This window comes from Arachis stenosperma, chromosome 3 (assembly GCF_014773155.1).
Source record: "Arachis stenosperma cultivar V10309 chromosome 3, arast.V10309.gnm1.PFL2, whole genome shotgun sequence".
Lineage (NCBI taxonomy): Eukaryota > Viridiplantae > Streptophyta > Magnoliopsida > Fabales > Fabaceae > Arachis > Arachis stenosperma.
Genome location: NC_080379.1, coordinates 15902145 through 15925216, shown reverse-complemented (window position 1 = coordinate 15925216; position 23072 = coordinate 15902145). Strand labels below are relative to the sequence as shown.

Below are 23072 nucleotides of genomic sequence, written 5' to 3'. Positions count from 1 at the left end.
ATGGGAGATGGCAAACTAGGCCTTATTGAACTAGGTAGTATTAATAGAGTTAGGCGTATCTACATCGTAATACATTTAATGCAACCGATCAATCTCCATAACCAGTTTTCTTTTCATTGTTTAATTTAAAAAAAATTAAAAATTATTTGTTAGTATATAAAGAGTTTAATTTTGATGTATTAATAGTATAAAATATTTTACACATTCATACAATTATAATTATTTTTTAAAAGATTATTCACGCAGTTAATATAAAAGATAATAATTTTTACTAATATAACGATATGTGATTGAATACACGTATAAAATAGTTTTAATTAAATTTTTTTAATTTTTTCTTTTAAAAGTAATACTTTTTTCGATTTTGATCATTTATCAAAAAATTTTGCTATGCTAGGTAACTAATAAAAATTTAGCCAACAATAAGTCAATAAGTATTTTTAAATTGTACTTTATATTAATTAATTATTATTAATTAATAATTATTAAAAACTTTTTAAATATAAAATTAATAATTATTAATTACAATTGTTTAAATTTTTTTGTTAGTAATTATTTACCTATACTTTTTTTAATCTAAATGACAAATTTTTTTCTCATAATTCAAAATTTTTTATTGATTTTCAATTATTAAAAATAATGATGGTGTTACAACTTCATAAAGTAGAACTTTTTTCTTTTTGAAAAGAATTTAAAAATAATCTTAAATAGAACTATTCTTTATTTAAATCGTTTCTTTATTTTTTATTTTGTTTTTTTCTTATGTTTAACTTATTTAAGTTACAACAAAAAAAATTGGCTCCTAACATATCAATAGGTTATAGAGATTACTTAGATCAATTATTTAAATAATTAAAAATTAATTAAAAAATTTAAATCATAAAAAAAATGTTCTTGGAAAAATAGTGAGAAACCATAAAGAACAATTTCTCTCCTTTTAATATTTGCTCTACTTTTTTTAATCGGTTGATAGTTGGTTAAAAAAAAATAGCTTTTAGATAAAAAAAATATTCCTCTTATTACCCCATGTCATAATATATAAAATTTAACATGTTACATAATATGATTCATAATAATCTGTACATTTATAGAAAGAAATGTTAGGTACTTCAATTAGTATGTTTCATCCCTAGTTAATATAAAAGAATTTAACATCTTGATTAATCTTTCGGTAATTACTAGTTTATACATTAACAAAAACATAAATAAAATGCTATGAAAGCTACATACATGGATTGGATTTGAAGTTTAACAAGATTATTGAACCTCAAAATTTCTACTGTACCTGTTACTCTACGCAGATCTACGTGTCTGTTTGTTGGTTGGCCGGGACAATATGGGGTCATGGTCATGCATGAAGGCCCATCCCCATGCGGCCATGCCACTTCACCTCATCATGAGGCCATCATTCGTTACAGTGGACCCCACACTCCCTGACACGTGGGACCATCCTACAGGCCCTCCACGACAATCGCCACCGTCACCGACGACTACCACTCGTTCGCCCCCGTTCTCTTCCTCCCACCCTAATAAAACGACATACGTGGTGGGCCCCATCCCACAACGTGGCCACGTCGACATCGCCTCACATACACGTGTCCCTACGCGCTTCGCCGCCAACTCGCTCCGCCACGTGTCTCTCTGGCCCCACGCCCTTTCCAATGTGCCTTCGGTCGTTGATTCAATGCGCAAACCAATGAAATCAAATCTTTGCCCTTCGGATATTCAGTTATCAGTTACACGGTTACCACTATCCCTCTCCCACGCGCCGTGCGATACAACACGCGCCGTCGCCTTCGTTCTTTGGAATTGAAGCTCACGCGCTGGAAATCGAGATTGAGTTTCTGTATCGTTTTATTGTAATTTTATTGGTGGGGTGGTGGTGTTTCCTAATTCAACAACCGACGAAGGTTTCCTTGTAAAGCACGTTTCGTGAGGGTCGAAACGCTATAAATACGCCTTTCTGATTTAGCAGTGTTTTTCTCTCCTCTCTCTCTTCTTTTCTTTTCTATCTCTCTCTCTCATTCTGTTACGTTCTCTCTTTTTTAATTTAACACTTTCGCTTCTCTCGCCGCTTAAAAGCACACCGTTTTTCAGTACCACTCCATTATATAGCTTCGTTCTTGAACCCTAATTCTTCGTTCTTGTCTAGGGTTTGTTTGGTTTCGGTCTGTTATAATCATTAATCGTATTTTCAGGTAAATTTCTCTTTATTCTGCTTAACACATTGCCTTCCCCACTGTCTCTTTGTTTGGCTGCCGAGAATTTCTCTCCAAAAAGGGGGATTCTAGCTGATATTTTTTGCGCCGAACAAAGGTGTGGGTTTTGTGGTTTGTGTGGGTTTTCGGGGGAGGGGGGGTGTTCTTTCTGATTTATATTCGCTCTGTTTTGTTGGCTGCCAAACTCTGAATACTGGTGGTTCATTTTTTTTTGTTCCTTTTTAAAATTATCTTTCCCTTTTTTTTTCTTCTTCCAGCTAGATATCTGCATTATTATGAAAGAAGATTAATGAGAAACCTTGCTTCGTTGTTCGCGTGGTTGGAGCTCGTTTATTAGGTAAGCTTCTTCTTCGTCATCTTCATCTTCTTCTTCACTCTATATTCATGAGAAAAGGGTGTTAGCTTTCTGAAGGAAAACAAAAGGGTCTAACTTTTTTAACAAAGCTCTTACCGAAACCCAGATTCTGAAAGTTGGCTCCTTTTTGTGAGAAAGTTTCCTCTGTTTTTTTATTAATGTATATATATATATATATATATATATATATATATATATATATTTTTAAAAATGGTGATTGGGGGTAGTTGCTTGACATTCAAGAGGGTCGGTGGCATTTTGACTCGTGATTATTTCGCGTTACCTTCGCTTTTAATGATTATTATTATTATTAATAATAATCTAATATTTAGAAGATTTGGGAGCTAGTCAAAATCTACGACACCCCTCTTTTTTTATTAATATATTTAATATTGTTAGAAGAAACTTTTCTTCCTCCCCTATTAATTTCTTCCAGCAAACCATCGTTTACTTTGACTGATCGTTGCATGATTGGTTAATTCAGTTTTTTTCGGTTTTCTCCCGACCGGGAGATGGGTACTGTCGACTATTAATTCTGATTTGTCTCTGCCTTTAGAGCTGTTCTTGATTAAGCTGATGTGATGTTATTTGTTTCCACCTTTTTTTTCCTCTCTATTTTTTCTAATTGCTTTGTTGTGCTTCTCATTTAAACTGTTATGAACTATTTTAAAATGGATATTAAATATAATGGAAAAAATTTAAGCAAAAAGTCAAAATTTGAAGTAGATGCCGGTCCATATTCAGTTAAAGTGTTTAACCATTCATGGGTTGTTTCGTTCCTTCTGAGTATTTTTCTTTTGCACAGTGAGGAAATTACTTGTACACCAGAATTTACACACATTTTGTGGACTTTTTTTTTAATTATTATTGTTAGTTAGCAATTTTTATTTATATTCCATGTCAGTTTGTCTATTTCTTTGCAGAATCTTTATTTATTGGGACCCTTGTATTATTGACTGCCATGCTTTGTAGGGCCATTATGTGTGGTTGCATATGGTATTGTTTTGATGTTTTCTTTCCCATCCACTTGGTGGGGTAGTAGGGCACTACATTATGCACAAATCAGCATCTGATTAATTTGTTTCTATTAGCACAGTTCACCTGTTTATACTTTCTATTTTCCTCCGCTTCATATTGGTGGTTGGATTTTCTTTTCCTTTTCTTTCTTGTATTTGTTTTTTCTCCTGATATTTAGTGCAGTTCTCATTTGTTCTGATATTTTTCTCTGCATCGTGTACTAGTCATTCTTCCTGGTGATTTTTGCTGTGCTCAGTAAGTTTCTTGATGATTATGTTATGAAACCATAGCAGTTATTGTTATTAGCTTGTTCTTCTGAAATCAATATCAAGAATTGTTGTGTTGAATTCCCTTTGGTCAATATCTTTAAAGCAGCATCTTATGTCACTAACCATCGAATTGCTTTTCATGTTTTAATTCTTCTAAACTAAGTTTTTTATCTCTGAAAATTGGTAAAACTGATTTTTTTTTTTTGGGTAATACTTCACTCTGTATGAGTCTGCCCTGTGTTTGATATGTAGCATCTTTTTGTTAGAATGAATTTTTTGTTTTCTTTTTAATTTTTAAAGATGGAACTGTTGATAGTCAATGAGGAATGATGAGAAAACTGCACTAATACTTGGGTTTTTGTCAGCAGCTCCTGTTGTAAGCAATAATTGAGAATAAACCCACAAGTTGTTAACTTTTCCTCATCCCTTTATCTTCTATTACAAAATCATGCTAGAATGTTTGACTTTGATGAACTTGCAATAGATGCTTTTTCTTATGATATAAATACATGAATTTATATGATCCTATTGAATTACTTCGCCATGACTCATGGTCAGCCTCAGCGGTCAATAATGCAAATTTGGCAACTAATGCCAAGTTGTGCCTTGTGTATTTCACATCATTAGTTCACTAAAAGGAGGATGGGGTCTTTACTGTCTTTGGATTTTTGTGAACTGCAATTTTGGGCCAATCATTAATTGGAAGAGTCCTTCTAAATATGAATAAATAAATGAAAAGGAAGAATCAGCGTCAATTCATTGTTTTTCGCTTTCTTCTTTGTTTTTTTTTTCCTTTTATTCTAAAGATTTTATTTCTTCTTTACACGGATTGTAAAAGTTAAAGCTATATAATTAGGCTAGTGCTAAAAATAGTTTCTAAAACTGTCTCCTTTACCTCAACCTCCCTCCTCCCCTGCTTTGCTTGCTGGTTGCTTCATGTGACTGTTTAATATTCTAGACATCTCAAGATCTTTGTTATTTATTGATTTAGCATTGACCAAAGCGTTTTCACGTGCACTGTTTTACCTCATAGATGTCAGACCTGCAAGTAGTTTTTCCATTTCTATTGTAGGCTGCACACTGTTTTGAGTTTACACATTTACCATTTTTGGAACCCATGTTTGCTGTTTCAAATGGAAAAATCTCCTTCACTTTCTTTTAAAGGGTTGATAGTGAAAAGGTGGGCTCAAACATGGGTGCCGTTTATTTCAATTTATCTGTCACTTGATAATGACATCAATCTAAGGCAATTCATATTATCATTATTTTCAGGAGCTCAGCAGTTGATGGACTGTTACCCCAAGAGCAGTGACAAGATAACATTGAAGAGGTGGTTTTTCATTGATAAGAGAGTTGGGTAAAGTGGAAATCTGATACATAGATAATAATAGTTCAATTGGTGCTCGATACTCCTTAAATTTTCACACATTGTTGCCGTAATATCAAGTGGTTCACAAACCTGGATCCCATGGACTTGAAATCAAATCACACCCCTGTTCTTGCTGATGCTGCACCCATAACAAAGTCAAGACTGGGTGTGCATTCAAGTTTATTGCCTTACTCCCCAACCGGGGCGACCTTTCCACATGGTATGCTTTTGACTATCCCAAGGAAGAAAACTGGACTTCTTGAGGATGTTCGTTCTAGTAGTTGGTTGGATGCCATGAAATCATCTTCTCCTCCCCCCAGGAAGATAACGAAGGATGTTAGTCATGGCTTTGCGTCACATGAATCTGATGCTGCTTATTTTAACTGGCTGGTATTGCATACTTTCCTAGAAGTTAAATTCCAGACATTACAAATTGTGGAGGTTACTTATGCTATTTCTCTCTTTCATTTTGTTAATTTCACAGCTAAAGTATCCCTCAGCTCTTACATCTTTTGAGCAAATTACAAACTATGCAAAAGGGAAGAGAATAGCCTTGTTTCTGGATTATGATGGAACTCTTTCCCCGATCGTCGATAATCCTGACTGTGCTTTCATGTCTGACAATGTATGTAATGTTATCTGGAACTTGAATCGAAAAGTTATCCTTTTCTCATTCGTCACTTTCTGATTTCTGATCATACAAATTCTGCAGATGCGAGATGCTGTTAAAAAGGTGGCTGAATATTTCCCTACTGCTATTATCAGTGGAAGAAGTCGTGACAAGGTAGCTTAACAGCTGAAATATAAGAAAAGATTTTCTTCCTCATCAAAATATTTCTTGATATGTTGGTATTGATTCTAACTTTTATTTCACCCTATTGGCTCAGGTATATGAATTTATAGGACTAACAGAACTCTATTATGCTGGTAGTCATGGTATGGACATCATTGGTCCTGTCAGGCAGGCTGTACCTGATAACCACCCTAATTGCACCATTAGGTCTACTGACAAGCAGGTAATGGGGGTTTGTAGTCCATATGTATAGTCTCATTTTTCTTCTCAAGCTTTCTTCTAAACAGTTTTCATGATTATCTTTAACATGACAGGGTAAGGAAGTTAATTTATTCCAACCTGCTGCTGAGTTCTTGCCCCTGATTGACGAGGTAGGCATATTTCAAAAATACCATCATTATGTGCATTTTGTTTTTTTTTTTTTTTTTTCACTTTGTTAGGATGCCATATGCTGATTGGATTTTGTTTTGACAGGTGTTTGAGTCTCTTGTTGAGAGTACAAAAGATATTAAAGGAGCAAAAGTTGAAAACAATAAATTTTGTGTGTCTGTACATTACCGCAATGTAGATGATAAGGTACAGTCTCTCGTCCTCTAATGAGATAAACCACAGTTAGCAGTATCATTACATGATAATGGAGTAGCTTTTCTGCTTAATTATTTTGCTCTTCCAGAGAGTTGTTAATAATTTTCTTCTCTCAATTTAATATGCAGAGTTGGGATTTGGTGGGGCAGATTGTCCATGATATTCTGAAGGGCTATCCACGTTTGCGACTAACTCATGGGCGCAAGGTATATCTTTGGGTGAATCTTTCTACTCTTGCTTAGGGGGATTTAACTGTGACGGATCTTTGGCATGGAGTTTTCTTTGTCGTAATCTCTGCTTCACTATTTTTCAGGTCTTAGAGGTCCGCCCAGTGATTGACTGGGATAAGGGAAAAGCAGTCACGTTTTTGCTCGAGTCACTTGGTGAGTTCTATCCCCTTTCTTGAAAATCAGAGTTCTTTGTTTTCGCATTAATGACTGATAAAAATTTATCATTTTTCAGGGCTTAGCAATTGTGATGATGTGCTTCCTATATATATTGGAGATGACAGAACAGATGAAGATGCATTTAAGGTAATAATGAGCGCTTTCATGTCCACCTTTCTTTTCCATTTACTCTGGTGGTTTGGTTGGATAGTGATCTCAAATGAATTCATTTTTGTTCTAACAGGTTCTGAGGGAGGGAAATAAAGGTTATGGGATCTTAGTGTCCTCAGCGCCAAAAGAAAGCAATGCAGTTTACTCTCTCCGTGATCCATCAGAGGTACTTCTTATATTCTTCGTGATGTTCTGCTGCTGCACTTGTTTTGCTTGCAAATGCTGTCTTGGATCATGAGTTGTGATTCATTTGTTGTGTGTTTGCAGGTGATGGAGTTTCTCAAGTCTCTTGTGGTATGGAAGTCAAGCCCCCTAAAAAGCCTTATATAGTGTATAGAGTTGAATTATACTCTAATATATACTATAAACTATATAATATCATCATCATGGTAGTGATAATAAAGACAGCCTTATGTTTTCGATTTTGGGTTTTCTAGGAAACATGCCAAGAGGTTTCCTGCAGCAGGTTTGCGCACAGAAGACCTCTTATGGTAGCTACAACCTTGTCGCTACCTTGTTGTTTTGTTCAAACTTCAAATCTCCTTTGGCAATTGTAAATTAGCCACTCATGTTTATGTCTCTCAAAAGGATTAAAGAAAAATATGCAGAGAAATTTTTTCTTTCTTTGTTATTCTTTCTTTCTTTCAAGTCCAAAGAGTGTTTATATTTTTAGTTTTTACTCACTGGTGCCTCCAGTTTTGGTTACTGTATCTTAACCACTTAAAAGGGAGTTACATATGCAATTATTATTAATTTATTCTTTTTTTTTTTAATGTTCATTATTATTTTGGAACGGAATATACATGTATTTATGGCTGTCATGGCCTTTGCCATTTGCCAATACTATATCATTGATTATGAATGTTATTTTTCCGGTGTCCAAAAATCTGGAAGCGAATTCCATCATGGGTCGATGTCTTTTGAGGTCCAATAATTCAAACTTGTGATAGAAATAGAAAGCAAGCAATAAAGCTTTCTGGTATTTGTCGTTGTCTGTATGGCTATTTCCCGTCACATAAATATGATATGATTGGTAAAACCCAACAGGAAGCATTTATCACTATCAATATTTAATATAAGCTACAAATGCTAGCTTGGTTCATAAATATTGTGGAATGTGGAGTGTTGATCAAAACAATTGAAGCATAAACAATCAACTCGATGCTTGCTGCACATACTTTGATAAATGATAATAGTGAAAAACACAAACGCATAAGTAAATCCAAAAGCTCTTATTACAACCCAAGACGACAGAGTTCAAAGATCACACCATTGATTCAACTTTTAGTTGTTTTCTCAATAGGGTTTTTAAAATTCAAAGTTCAGTTTTTTTTTTTCCTTTTCTGGGTCTGAGGCCAGGTTTTTTTGGTTGTGTAATTTGTTTTTATTTCTCACAGTATCTCTTAGTCTGACTAATGAGTTGCTTAAATAGACTAGTGAGTTAACTATTAAACCAACTCACTTTAAACCAACTCAATTTAGTTGTCGTGCAGGTTCATACATACACAGATTCATTTCTGAATGTAGGTTCAAGGACCCAATACATTTGGAGTAGAGCCCAATGGAAAATATTCATTCTCCCTCTTCTCGAATGAAAGGATTTTGGACCTTTGAATCAAACTTTCATTTGAGGTGTCAGAACCATGTGAATTGTATAGAACTATACACGAAGAGTTATGCAGAGGCCCATATCAGATGGCAAATTAATTGCCTCTTAAAGCGTTGCACTTCTAGTCCAAAAAATAAAAAATAAAAGCACACGTCACACTCCGGTTCAATTTTCAGCTAAGACTACTTTGTGATTTGAGAATTCTATAGTGTGTGTACTTGGGGGCGTGAATAGTGTAGTAACGAATAAAAAAAAGACTAAGAGCAATAGGTTAGAATTTAAATTCTTATGAAGTTAGTAAAGCAATAAAATAAAGGTTAATTATACTTAAATTAATATTAAATTATATAATCTTGATTTATGAGAAATAAAAAGAAAAGATTATTAAAAAATTATTAAAATTTATTATTTTTTATTATTAATTAGTGATTAATATTTAAAAGTATGAATATATTGTTAAATTATTAAATTAAAAAAATTAAATTAATAATTAAAAAAATAAAAAAATAAATATTCTCTAAGATTTCTTACAATAAAAAATAACATGGTGATACCAATAAAATGAAATAAAATATGTGATTTAACAACTAGCAAAATGACAGCGGACAGACAAAAAAAGAGTAGTGCAACAGATTTGAATTGGAAAGAAAACTTCTAGAAATTATATGAGCAAGCATACTTATCAACAAAAATTGAAAGAAAGAGATAAAACATTGAACAAACACGTGTTTTGTGGGAGTCATTCTTCCTCTTTTTCACAATTAAGTTATTATTGCATATCTGACTATTATGTCATAGATTATTCTTGAGTCATATCTTAGATTATTTGGTTCTTTCTCATTTTTGTAAAAGAATGAAACTAGTATATCATATGAGAGAAATTAAGAGATTAGGAAGAAAAGTCACGGATTTATTTTCCGTTATATCTTGGTTTTTAGTACAACATTGGTTTAGAGTTAACTCAGCGTTTTAGGAAGCTCAAGTAAAGAGCTTCATTTCTCTTGGCGTGGAAATCAGGTTTTGGTTCCATTGTTTTTTTTTTTGATTGGTTAATGTATTCTAGATATATATTTAGTAAAATTTCACCATTATTAAAGTAGACACTAGATATAAATATATATTTACAAATGGAGGTTGAATAAGAATATATATTGGTGTCACATTCTTCCTTTTTCTATTATGTGTTTTTTTTAGTTTAAATTATTTTTGAGACAGAATAAAAAAATCTCCAATCTCAAAAAACCTACATTGTCGTTGAACTTAAAAAATGAGCTTGATCCAAATTTTCGTTTTCAAATTGATGGTTTTAGTGGCTAAGAGAAGGGGGGTTGAATCTTAGCCCCCTTTTTAATGCTGGCACTATTTGCTGACCTTCAGAAGAGACTTTTCTGTTTTTGCTCGTCACTTGACACGAGCAACTCAGTTTTGTCTCGTCCCTTGCCACGAGACTTTTTGTTTTGTCTCGTCACTTGGCACGGGATAATTCTGGCTTTTGCTCCTGTGTAATTGAAAACAGAATTGGAGTAGAAGGAGAAGAAGATTGCACCAAGATGTATCCTGGTTCGGCTACTAAGTGCAGTGCAGCCTACATCCAGTCTCCATCACAAACATGATGGAATTTCACTATAATCAATCTGATTACAACTTGTAAAGTGCTAACCCAACTTACAAGGGGATTCCCACAGAATCATGATACACAACAAAGATGTACAAAGGAACTCTAAGACATCAATGGCTTTTCTTTTAATTTTGCACTCTCTGCCTTTTTCCGCTCTATGGCTTTTTCATTACAAACCTCACTTGTTTGCCATTTACCATGAGACTCAAGACATGACAAAATTAAACAGAAAATTACAAAACAGAGAACATTGAAGGAGAAGAGAAAACTGTTAGCTCAGGTAGCTCTGAGAACTCTGTGCCTTGCACTCTCAAATTTTCTCCTTGCTTCAAACAGTGGTTGTTCCCCCTTTTTAAAGAAGAGGAAAGCCTCCACACTTGAAGCCAAAACCGAACCAACTTTCTTCCTCCTTCAACTAACACAGTACCGGTTCGGCCACTCAGAGAGAGAAGAGATAACCATGCATTAACCAACATGCAATTACCTCTAGTCCTTTCTTGATCATCAACCTTCATCAATCCGGGCTCTCCATCCTTGGCTTCCTCTCCAAGATGGATTTCTGGCCCTTGATGCCTCATGATGATGATGACTTCATCTGCTTCAATCCCTGCCTTCAACCATCACTTCGCCACTCTAGCTACTCCCTGTGGTGGTTGAGCAGAATCAAAGACAAGCCATGCTTCAAGAATCTCCTCTAGCTGGCCGAATCTTCTTCTTTCATTTTTGAGCATGAAAGGCTCAAGATAGCTTCACCAAATCTAACCACATTTGGTAAGCATCTTAGCCACAGCTCATCTTTCTTTTGGTATGTTTTCTTGCCATCATTAGCTTGATGGTCTTGATGCATGCAACTCTTTCTTTTTCTTCGTTGAAGAGCACGGCGTCCATGGTTTACTGGACAAAGACCAAAGAGAAAAGAAGAAAGAGATGAGAGAGAAATAGAGAATCTGAAGAAAAGCAATGTAGAGTGGTTAAACACATTAATTTGAAATAGCTTGCTTTTACTTCCCTATTGAGTGGTGTGTAAGTCATAATAACCATCAATCACTTCAGCTGAATTTCTCTCTCTCATGTTCCCCATGCATTAATTAACAATGTAATAGATTTTGAAATCCATCACATGGTTAACACCTTGGTTCCGTTGGAAGCTCTTGACTTTCATTTTTCCTTTTGTTTCGGACCAAGAATGGAAACATTCATCCTTTGTGAAACTTGGGCTTGTAATCTTGAAATAAAAGCTGGCCCAATTAGTAAGCATTTGCTTTCCTGATAAGTTGTGTAGCGGATCAAGCATAGGAAGCAAACAAGAAAACATTTGGTTGGGCTTGCAACATTAATATTTATTCTGGCCCATTTATAACTAGCCTTAAACACAAGGCTGAACCAAAATTGCAACAGTTGGGCTTTTTAATTTTCTTTTGTTTCGGCCCAACACAAAATCTGCACAACAAAATTATTAATTAAGCAAATATGAATTAAGATCAGAATTAATAATTTTGTAATTTAATATTTTAATAATGTTTGTTCATCATCAAAATTAGATAAGAGTTTTCCAAACTCATCAATCTCCCCCTTGATGACAAACATTATTAAAATTGAAATGGAAAGAAATTTAAAGATTGAGTAAGAAATACTCCCTTTTATTTGAATTTCTCCCCCTTTCAAAATGTCACATGGCTCCCCCTTAATATATGCTATTTTACCAAGGGAAGCATAAACCTGTAACATTTAAAATCAAGCTTCAAGTAACAATGTTATTTAGCAAATTTTATAATGCTAAATGCTTGATTTATGAGCAGTTTTAATTGATAATCAAAACTCATTTGATATCATAACTGATTTACTGCTCAAACTATTTCATACAACCCAAAGCTATCCAAATATTTTTCAAAAAAATATCCTGTTTAGTGCATCAGAGCAAAACAATATGATGAAAATTATTTGAAGAACAATACACGGCAGTTTTGATATTTTACACAAATAAAGGAACTGCCAAAAATAAATTTTTAAACCAACAAGTTTATCAATGATGAATCAATCAGCCAGGCATCAAAATAAATCAAACATTATAAACCAAATGCCAAATAAACTAATCATGATAAACTACAACATGCAGTTCAAACAGCAATGACCAAATACAATCAACATGCATTCTTTGAACAAGGGTAATCATGAATCTTCAAGACTGAAAATTTCAACCCCTGTTTTTCCAGCCCCTGTTTCGTTCCAATTTCAATTTTGGAACCTAAATTTCCTCCCCCTTTTGTCATCAAAGGGGCACCTGCACAAACCATGATAAACATAACAAAATATTCCAGATAAAGTAGCAGAAATGTATCAAAGCATCCTAGGGTTTATCCTAAAGCAGTGAGTATCAAGTCATGATTATACAAAAAACAAAAAAGATTGAGCCTAATGGAGCCAATATCAATTAGAGAAAAAATCACTAATCATCAGAGAATTGCATGTCCTCTTCTTCAGCGCCTCCTTCACTCTCTTCTCCCAAATCCTTGTGAAGATGTTCCAGCATCAAGTTGACCCTTTCTTTGCAGTTTTTCCAAGCTTTCTCATTCTCATAAGCCTGCTTCCGGGCTTCTTTATGAGACCGAAACATCATGTCAGCCATGTTTGAGAATTCTCCCAAGATCTGTTGAAAGGACCTGATGGTTTTGGAAGATTCTGGCCTTCCCTCATGCTCACTATCCGATTTTCTCCCTTTGGTTTCTTTAGTCACTCCTCCACCTCGGATTGTAGACACATCGTTTTCTACCTTCTCATTCAACAGATCAACTTTAAAGTACTCAAATATTCCAGTTAAAAACATACCATAAGGCAGGTTAGCCTTTCTGGTGCTTCTAACAGAATCCCACATGTGTCTAATCATAATATAACCAAAAGAGATAGGAGTAGAAGTAACCAAAGCAAACAATATGAGACAGTCAGAAAATGTTACTCGGTTATGTGAGCCGCTTTGGGGTGTCAGAATATGAGTGATGATCCTGTGAAGCAAGGAGTGGATCGGTCCAAGGGATTTGTGGGTTGGAATGGTGCCATGCAATCCAGAGAGATTCTTGCAAATGTGTTGGAGAACGGTATTGTGTGAAACACCAACTTGTGTGTCCCATTTTTCCGCCATATATGCACGCGGACCTTCATCCTTGAAGCCCAGGGCCGCTCCAATAGTCTCAGCATCAAGGGCTATTTGAACCCGTTTGACATAGGAATGAAGAGTTCCATCAATGAGTCGCATATTAGCATAAAATTCTCGAACAAGACCTGGGTACACTGGCTTTTTGATAAGGAGCAGAGGTTTCCAGTTGAGAAGTTCAAACAGAGAGGGAATGTTGGTGTTCTTGAGATTGTCGAGACTAACAAGATATGTAGTGCACAAGTGACGTTTCTCCACAACCTCTTTGTGAAACTCATAAGAGGTACATGAGTTGAATCTGCTTGGATCAAAATGGGAGTGAGACTTGACATACTTGTCTCGGAATTCCATGGATTCCAAATTCTGAGGTTCGGTTGTGTCATTTAGTGCAAACCCTTGATTTTTCTTTGAGCTTTTTCCGGGGGTAGTCTTCTTAGGTGATGATGGAGGAGGTGAAGGAGTAGGAGAAGTGTGAGATTCTTGCTCTTCTTCTTCAACTGCGGGTTGTTTGTTCTTTCCTCGGCCTGAGCTCTTGTGAGCAATCACCTTCTTTCTCATGGTGGTTGTTTGTTTGGATGGTGGTGAAGGAGAAGATGATGAGGTTGAATGAATGTGGATATGAGTGTGGGTTTGAGGTGTTGATGGTTTCCGAGATAGAAGAATTCTCTCACTTTTTCTTGGCGCGGTTTTCTTTTTCATAGTAATGGAGAAATGAGAATATGAAATGGGGTGGTTGATAACCGAATGGAGTGGGATAGAAGCAAGGTGGGTGACGCATTAAATGTGGCTTAGAGAGAGAGAGTGATGGAAATAATGATCATTAGTGGGCGGTTAATGACCATTATGGGCGGTTATTGCCCAAAAAAATGATTTCCCTTTTAACTTTTGAAATCAAAAACTGAAAAGTGGTTACCTTAAATCAAGGGATTAGATGGAGAGAAGGATTTGATTTGACAATAACCACTTCCAAGAAGATATTATGACACAAGAAGGAAGATTCTTAAGTACATAGAGAGATAAAAACTGTTAGGGTAGGGTTATGGAATTTGGTGGGGCCCATAAAATTTGAATTCTGCATTCCCTCCCTCTAGACCACAGCTCTTCCATTGTGCCATTTATTTTTATCTCGTCCAAACCTACGAGCAAAACAGAACAGAGTCACAAATTCACAGATTTTCAATAAAACTCAAATCAAACATTCCCAAACTTTTTCTCAATGAACAGAATCTGTCTTCACAGAGAGGTTTTGTAAAAATATCAGCAATTTGGTCTTCAGATTTTACAAATTGAATATCAATAGTACCCTTTTGCACATGTTCCCTAATGAAATGATATTTTATCTCAATGTGCTTAGTTCTTGAGTGCAGAACTGGATTTTTTGAAATGTTTATAGCACTCATATTATCACAAAATAAGGGTATACTATTGATTTTTAATTTGTAATCTTCCAATTGTGTTTTTAACCAAATTAATTGTGAGCAACAAGCAGATGCGGAAACATATTCGGCTTCAGCAGTAGATAGAGCCACTGTGGCTTGTTTCTTGCTTGACCACATGTTGAGTGAGCTTCCAAGGAAGCAACACATGCCGGAAGTGCTCCTCCTATCCACCCGATCTCCCGCATAATCTGCATCACAAAACCCTACTGCACAAAAGTCATCAGATTTAGGATACCATAATCCATAATTACAAGTTCCCTTAATGTATCTAATGATGCGTTTAACAGCCGTAAGGTGGGATTCTTTTGGATGAGATTGAAACCTTGAACATACACCCACACTTTGGACTATATCCGGTCTAGAGGAGGTAAGGTACATGAGTGAACCTATCATTCCTCTATACCTTGTTTCGTCCACATCTTGGCCATCATCATCTTTTTCAAGTTTAGTATTGGGATGCATAGGAGTGCCCATTGATTTGGAATTTTCTAGGCCAAACTTTTTGATAAGTTCTTTTGCATACTTTCCTTGGTGAATTAAAAGTACCACTAGGAGTTTGCTTAATTTGGAGGCCAAGAAAGAAAGTAAGCTCTCCCATTAAACTCATCTCAAACTCACTAGTCATGAGTTTTCCAAACTCTTCACACAAGGAAACATTGGCCGAACCAAATACAATGTCATCAACATAAACTTGAACAAGAAGAATATCATCATTAGATGCTTTAATGAATAAGGTAGTGTCGGTGGTTCCCCTTTGAAAATGATTTTCCAACAAGAAGGCACTAAGCCTTTCATACCAAGCTCTTGGAGCTTGTCTAAGACCATAAAGAGCCTTAGTTAATTTAAAAACATGATTTGGAAATTCTTTATGTTCAAAACCGGGGGGTTGAGCCACATACACTTCCCTATCAATAAAACCATTAAGGAATGCACACTTAACATCCATTTGAAACATTTTGAAACCCTTATGGGCAGCATAGGCAAGAAGCAACCTAATTGCTTCCATTCTAGCAACCGGAGCAAAAGACTCATCAAAATCAATACCCTCTTCTTGATCGTAACCTTGGGCCACTAATCTAGCCTTGTTACGAACAACTTGTCCATCCTCACCAAGTTTATTTTTAAAAACCCACTTAGTACCCGTTACCTTCTTACCATCCGGATGAGGTACCAAAGTCCAAACCTTATTCTTATCAAATTGAGCAAGCTCCTCTTGCATTACTTTGACCCATGATGGATCCTCAAGAGCTTGTTTGATATTGTTGGGCTCTATTTGTGACAAGAGAGCAAGATTGCTAGGTTCGGTTGGCCTTTTGGTGGATGATCTTGTTGTTACTCCTTGAGAGGGATCACCAATGATGAAATCTTGAGGATAACCCTTCATAGACTTCCATTCTCTAGGCTTTCGAACAGGTGTTGAGCTTTGATGAACTTCTGGTGGTCTCACTGTTTCAGTTTCTTGTCCCTGCTCAGGAGACAAATTGGAAGTTTCTCCTTCAATCTGACGAGACAAAACTGGACTGGTAGAATCTTCATTTTGGACAGATTTGTGATTTTCTTTGCTTGTTCCAGCTCCTTCTCCATCTGAATCATTGTCTATCACAGTACTGGGAATTAAGTTAGAATCACAAAAAGTAACATGTATGGATTCCTCTATTGTCCTATGTTCCTTGAGATAAATTCTATAAGCCTTGCTTGTGGTGGAATATCCAACAAACATTCCTTCATAGGATTTTGGATCAAATTTTCCAAGACTTTCTTTATTGTTAAGTACAAAGCATTTGCATCCAAAACATGAAAGTACTTAAGATTTGGAGGGGTTCCTTTCCATAGCTCATAAGGAGTTTTCTTTAACCCTTTTCTAATGATTGTTCTATTCAAAATATAACATGCTGTGTTCACAGCTTCAGCCCACAAAAATTTAGGAATTTCATTCTCACACAGCATAGCCCTAGTCATTTCTTGAAGGCTTCGATTCCTTCTTTCAACCACCCCATTTTGTTGGGGTGTTCTAGGGCATGAGAAATTATGAGAAATCCCTAAGTCATCACAGAATTTTTCAAAATCTTGATTTTCAAATTCTCTTCCATGATCACTTCTCAAATGGGCAATTTTCAAATCTTTTTCATTTTGAATTTTCTTACAAAGGGTGGAAAAAGCATAAAACGCATCATTCTTATGAGCAAGGAAAAGTACCCAACCAAATCTAGAGTAATCATCAACCACAACAAGTCCATAATGTTTACCTCCCAAACTTTGAGTCCTAGTAGGACCAAAAAGATCAATATGTAACATTTCCAATGGCCTTTTGGTTGAGATTCCATCTTTTAATTTAAAAGAGGATTTTACTTGTTTGCCCAATTGGCAAGCTTCACAAATAAGATCCTTATCAAACTTGATGTTTGGAATTCCTCTAACCAAATTCTTTTTGACTAGCTTAGAAATTTGGTACATGCTAGCATGTCCCAACTTTCTATGCCAAAGCCATTTTTCAGATTCAAGAGAGGTGAAACATGTTACATTTTGTTCCTTTAAATCCTCAAGAGTTAATCCATACACATTATTGCATCTTTTAGCTTCAAATAAAACATCCCCAGATTTCTCACAAACAACTAAGCAAACAAACTTCTTAAAGATAACATCAAAACCTAAATCACACAATTGACTAACACTAAGTAAGTTATGTTTCAAACCATTAACAAGAAGCACATCATTTATACAAGAAGAAAAGTTTTTACCAACTTTCCCAACAGCCACTATTTTTCCTTTTGCATCATCACCAAAAGTGACAAGTCCTCCATCATACTCATCAAGCTTTATGAAGAAGGTTGTCTTTCCGGTCATATGCCTAGAGCATCCGCTATCCATGTACCACATATTTTCCTTTTTCTTGGATGCTAGACAGACCTACAAAATAAACTCAAGTGACCTTAGGTATCCAAATTTTCTTGGATCCTTTCACGTTAAACCATCTCTTATGTCCCAAATCATTGTAATCAAAAACAACTTTGTAAACTTTGTCACCAATCATTCTTTCACCAAAGAAGCATTGAACTGGAAAATGACCACTTCGGTTGCACATTCTACAAAATCTTGGAGTTGTAGCTTTGTTAAAGTGAGTTGGGTCTTGATATGTTACATCATTTGAAGATGAGGCAATATTTTCAAAAGGTGATTTTTCAGATTTATAAAATCCCAACCCAGCTTTATCATAAAGAGGTTTTTGACTTGCCAAGATTTGGTTCAAGTTTTCAGAACTTTGGGTGAACTTGGCTAAGTCATCTTTAAGTCTTTTAACCTCTTTGAGCAACTCTTCATTTTGCTTAAAACAGTTTACATATGCAAGAACAGAATGATCACTTTCACAGCTTCTAACTTGGGCTTTTAACAGCTTGTTTTCTTCCACAAGATCACAAGCAGTTTCGGCCTCTCTTAGTTTTTCTTTGAGAAAATCATTTTCAGCTTTAAGAATAAAATTTTGCTGTTCAAGATCTTGGTTCTCATTTAGAAAACATCTTATTTTTTCAGAAAGGTGATCTATCATAAGATGAAGGTCTTCAGTGTTGGAGTTTTGAAATGATACCTGATCTATTTCATTTGCCATGAGACAGTGCTGTGATTTAGTCTCAGACTCTTCATCATCATCATCTAAGTCATTTTCCAAATCTTCCCATGTGGCCATCAGTCCCTTCTTCTTCACTTTTTTCGGCTTCTCTTCCTTTTTCAACTTGGGACACTCAGATTTGAAGTGACCCATTTTCTTGCAATTGAAACAGGTTACTTTGCTAAGATCTTTCTTTGTCCTCCTGGAGCCGCTGCCTTTGTTTTTGAGCTTTGCCATTTTCCTGAATTTTTTTGCAAACAACACAAACTCATTTTCAGAAGAGTTATCACTGGATTCATTATCCTGAGGGTTAGTCACAGAAGAAAAAGCAATTCCTTTCTTTTTTGAATCTTTTTTCAAATAGGAATTTTCAAAGGCAAGTAAGTTTCCTCTCAAATCATCAAGTGTCATAGAATCTAAGTTACTACTCTCAGAAATAATTAAGGCTTTTGTTTCCCACTCTTTTGTGAGACATCTCAACACTCTTCTCACTAGCACAGATTCTGAATGTGTGATTCCAAGAGCATCTAAGCCAACAGTGATAGCATTGAACCGTTCGAACAGTTCATTGATGGACTCTCCTTCCTTCATTGTAAACATTTCATATTCCCTGTTCAACATATCTGTCCGAGTCTTCTTTACAATGGTAGTTCCTTCATGAGTGATTTGCAACTTGTCCCAGATTTCCTTTGCCGTTGTGCACCGTGATACTCGTCGGTACTCCTCAAAGCTGATAGCACAGTTGAGCAGATTGGTTGCCTTGGCATTCAACTCCACCGTCTTTCTATCTTCTTCGGTCCAGCTTGCTTCAGGTTTAAGAGAGACTACTCCTTGATCACTTGTTGTAATTGGAAATTTAGGACCCTCCAAGATGATCTTCCAAAGTCTGTAATCCACGGCTTGTACAAATATCTTCATCCTTTCCTTCCAATAGGTATAATTTTTCCCATTGAAGAGGGGAGGTCTGTTGCTTGATTGACCTTCAGCCAGATTGTATGATACCACATTTGTGCCACTGTTTTCTGCCATGAGGATCTTTACTCCAAGCTGCAAAGCTTGATCTCTTTGAGACCAAGCTCTGATACCAATTGATGGTTTTAGTGGCTAAGAGAAGGGGGGGTTGAATCTTAGCCCCCTTTTTAATGCTGGCACTATTTGCTGACCTTCAGAAGAGACTTTTCTGTTTTTGCTCGTCACTTGACACGAGCAACTCAGTTTTGTCTCGTCCCTTGCCACGAGACTTTTTGTTTTGTCTCGTCACTTGGCACGGGATAATTCTGGCTTTTGCTCCTGTGTAATTGAAAACAGAATTGGAGTAGAAGGAGAAGAAGATTGCACCAAGATGTATCCTGGTTCGGCTGCTAAGTGCAGTGCAGCCTACATCCAGTCTCCATCACAAACATGATGGAATTTCACTATAATCAATCTGATTACAACTTGTAAAGTGCTAACCCAACTTACAAGGGGATTTCCACAGAATCATGATACACAACAAAGATGTACAAAGGAACTCTAAGACATCAATGGCTTTTCTTTTAATTTTGCACTCTCTGCCTTTTTCCGCTCTATGGCTTTTTCATTACAAACCTCACTTGTTTGCCATTTACCATGAGACTCAAGACATGACAAAATTAAACAGAAAATTACAAAACAGAGAACATTGAAGGAGAAGAGAAAACTGTTAGCTCAGGTAGCTCTGAGAACTCTGTGCCTTGCACTCTCAAATTTTCTCCTTGCTTCAAACAGTGGTTGTTCCCCCTTTTTAAAGAAGAGGAAAGCCTCCACACTTGAAGCCAAAACCGAACCAACTTTCTTCCTCCTTCAACTAACACAGTACCGGTTCGGCCACTCAGAGAGAGAAGAGATAACCATGCATTAACCAACATGCAATTACCTCTAGTCCTTTCTTGATCATCAACCTTCATCAATCCGGGCTCTCCATCCTTGGCTTCCTCTCCAAGATGGATTTCTGGCCCTTGATGCCTCATGATGATGATGACTTCATCTGCTTCAATCCCTGCCTTCAACCATCACTTCGCCACTCTAGCTACTCCCTGTGGTGGTTGAGCAGAATCAAAGACAAGCCATGCTTCAAGAATCTCCTCTAGCTGGCCGAATCTTCTTCTTTCATTTTTGAGCATGAAAGGCTCAAGATAGCTTCACCAAATCTAACCACATTTGGTAAGCATCTTAGCCACAGCTCATCTTTCTTTTGGTATGTTTTCTTGCCATCATTAGCTTGATGGTCTTGATGCATGCAACTCTTTCTTTTTCTTCGTTGAAGAGCACGGCGTCCATGGTTTACTGGACAAAGACCAAAGAGAAAAGAAGAAAGAGATGAGAGAAATAGAGAATCTGAAGAAAAGCAATGTAGAGTGGTTAAACACATTAATTTGAAATAGCTTGCTTTTACTTCCCTATTGAGTGGTGTGTAAGTCATAATAACCATCAATCACTTCAGCTGAATTTTTTCTCTCATGTTCCCCATGCATTAATTAACAATGTAATAGATTTTGAAATCCATCACATGGTTAACACCTTGGTTCCGTTGGAAGCTCTTGACTTTCATTTTTCCTTTTGTTTCGGACCAAGAATGGAAACATTCATCCTTTGTGAAACTTGGGCTTGTAATCTTGAAATAAAAGCTGGCCCAATTAGTAAGCATTTGCTTTCCTGATAAGTTGTGTAGCGGATCAAGCATAGGAAGCAAACAAGAAAACATTTGGTTGGGCTTGCAACATTAATATTTATTCTGGCCCATTTATAACTAGCCTTAAACACAAGGCTGAACCAAAATTGCAACAGTTGGGCTTTTTAATTTTCTTTTGTTTCGGCCCAACACAAAATCTGCACAACAAAATTATTAATTAAGCAAATATGAATTAAGATCAGAATTAATAATTTTGTAATTTAATATTTTAATAATGTTTGTTCATCATCAAAATTAGATAAGAGTTTTCCAAACTCATCACAAATTTTATAACCCTTGATTATTTTCCTTTGAAATTAAATTTAGATTAGATTTAGAGTTGAATTCGGTTTAATTTATAAATATTTTATTTAAAAAAAGGTTTATAATTTAAAAATAGACCCTTTTAACTTAGATTCATAATTTTGTGTATATATCTTAATTGAAAATTTATGTACATAATGCTAAACTTTTTATTAAGAACCTGCTTGAATATACCTGTAAAAGTTAAGGAATCACAAGGGTTGGGTGATTGGCATGAATCTCGCCATTTCATCACTTTCTTCCCTTGTACATATCAATTTTCACTTTTGTCATCATGAAATCCACACAATTCATGTTTATATTAACTAATTATTACTTTTTAAAACCTTTATTTTTTATTTTTTATTTTTATTTTTCCCCGTATTTTCTTGTCAATTACAAGCTACCACTATAGCTTTAACTACCATATCATATTTTATAAACTTTCATATTCATATTTTAAATAATGTTGACCCTACTCATTTGTTGCTATGAAAAGAGGTGGTCCAAACTCCACAGACATATTCAATCAAAATCTCTATCATCGTCCATACATGAAAAATAAGGCATTTTCTCCTGCTTATTGGCTTGTATTTTGAATTAAAATGCATGGATTTCTCTTTTCTTTTCTTTTTTTTTGTTATTTACACTCTATATGCTCTGTACGTTTTTATTCTGTATGAGTTGAATAAAAAATTTAAATAAAATTTATTTTCAGTACAACTTGGTACTTTTTTTTCTTTCTTGAATGAATTGGAATTATTGAAATTCCTATTATTCAGATAATCAGATTTTGCATTACAAATGACTTTTTTTTTTTTTTTAAATGAAGATCGATTATATAAAATCATTATTAGTAAATACATGAAAATTGACCTAAATAAAGGAGTTCTCTAGCATGTGAGTTTGATTTGGCTCTCTATAGCAAGGTTGCAAGAACCGGACCGGTCAATGAACCGGTAAAATTATTGGTTCAATGGTTTAATGGTTCGACCGGGGTTCAACCGGAGTTCAACCGGTTTAATTAAATATTAAATAAAATTATTAAAAAACCTAAAAATAATTTTAAATATATTAATTTAATAAAAAATGTTAAAAAATTGGCCGGTTCTACCGGTTTACCGGTTAACCGGCCGGTTCGACCGGTTTTTTACTGGTTTTTTGCTGGTCGGTTTTTGAGCTTACCCGGACTGGTTAACTGACCGGTTTCCGGTTTTTCCGGTTGAACCAGACGGTCCGGTCCGGTTTTCAGAACCATGCTCTATAGTCAAGGGGTGTCCGCAGTGCGATTTGGATCGATTTTGAGTAAAAAATTCATCTGATTCGAATACTATATTTACTTGCGGTGCGGTTTGGATTTGATATTTTTTTAAAAAAAATTGATCCGATCCGATCCAATTTCGAGCGGTTTGGATTGGATTGGATTTATAGTTTTGTAAATTAAAAAAATTATCTATATAACAAGTTTCAACATCAAATTTCAAATAACTAATAATAA

At 35.4% G+C, this 23072-nt stretch overlaps 1 protein-coding gene across 4 annotated transcripts; it reads left to right on the top strand.

The window, feature by feature from the left end:
• Positions 1 to 1952: 1952 nt before the first annotated feature.
• LOC130968606 (trehalose-phosphate phosphatase A-like) lies at positions 1953 to 7937 on the top strand. 4 transcript variants are annotated; one of them, XM_057893960.1, is made up of 14 exons: positions 1953 to 2198; positions 2477 to 2556; positions 5133 to 5619; positions 5714 to 5854; positions 5942 to 6013; positions 6117 to 6245; positions 6337 to 6393; positions 6497 to 6598; positions 6736 to 6813; positions 6921 to 6990; positions 7070 to 7140; positions 7238 to 7330; positions 7432 to 7458; positions 7602 to 7937. In XM_057893960.1, exons 3-14 carry the CDS (start codon positions 5329 to 5331, stop codon positions 7719 to 7721), a joined length of 1251 nt encoding a protein of 416 aa, XP_057749943.1. In that variant the 5' UTR covers positions 1953 to 2198; positions 2477 to 2556; positions 5133 to 5328; the 3' UTR covers positions 7722 to 7937. The 4 variants fall into 4 exon arrangements, with proteins under 4 accessions (XP_057749943.1, XP_057749944.1, XP_057749945.1 ...); XM_057893961.1 differs by having other exon boundaries at positions 1980 to 2316; XM_057893962.1 differs by lacking the exons at positions 1953 to 2198; positions 2477 to 2556 and adding an exon at positions 3450 to 3846.
• Positions 7938 to 23072: the final 15135 nt, after the last annotated feature.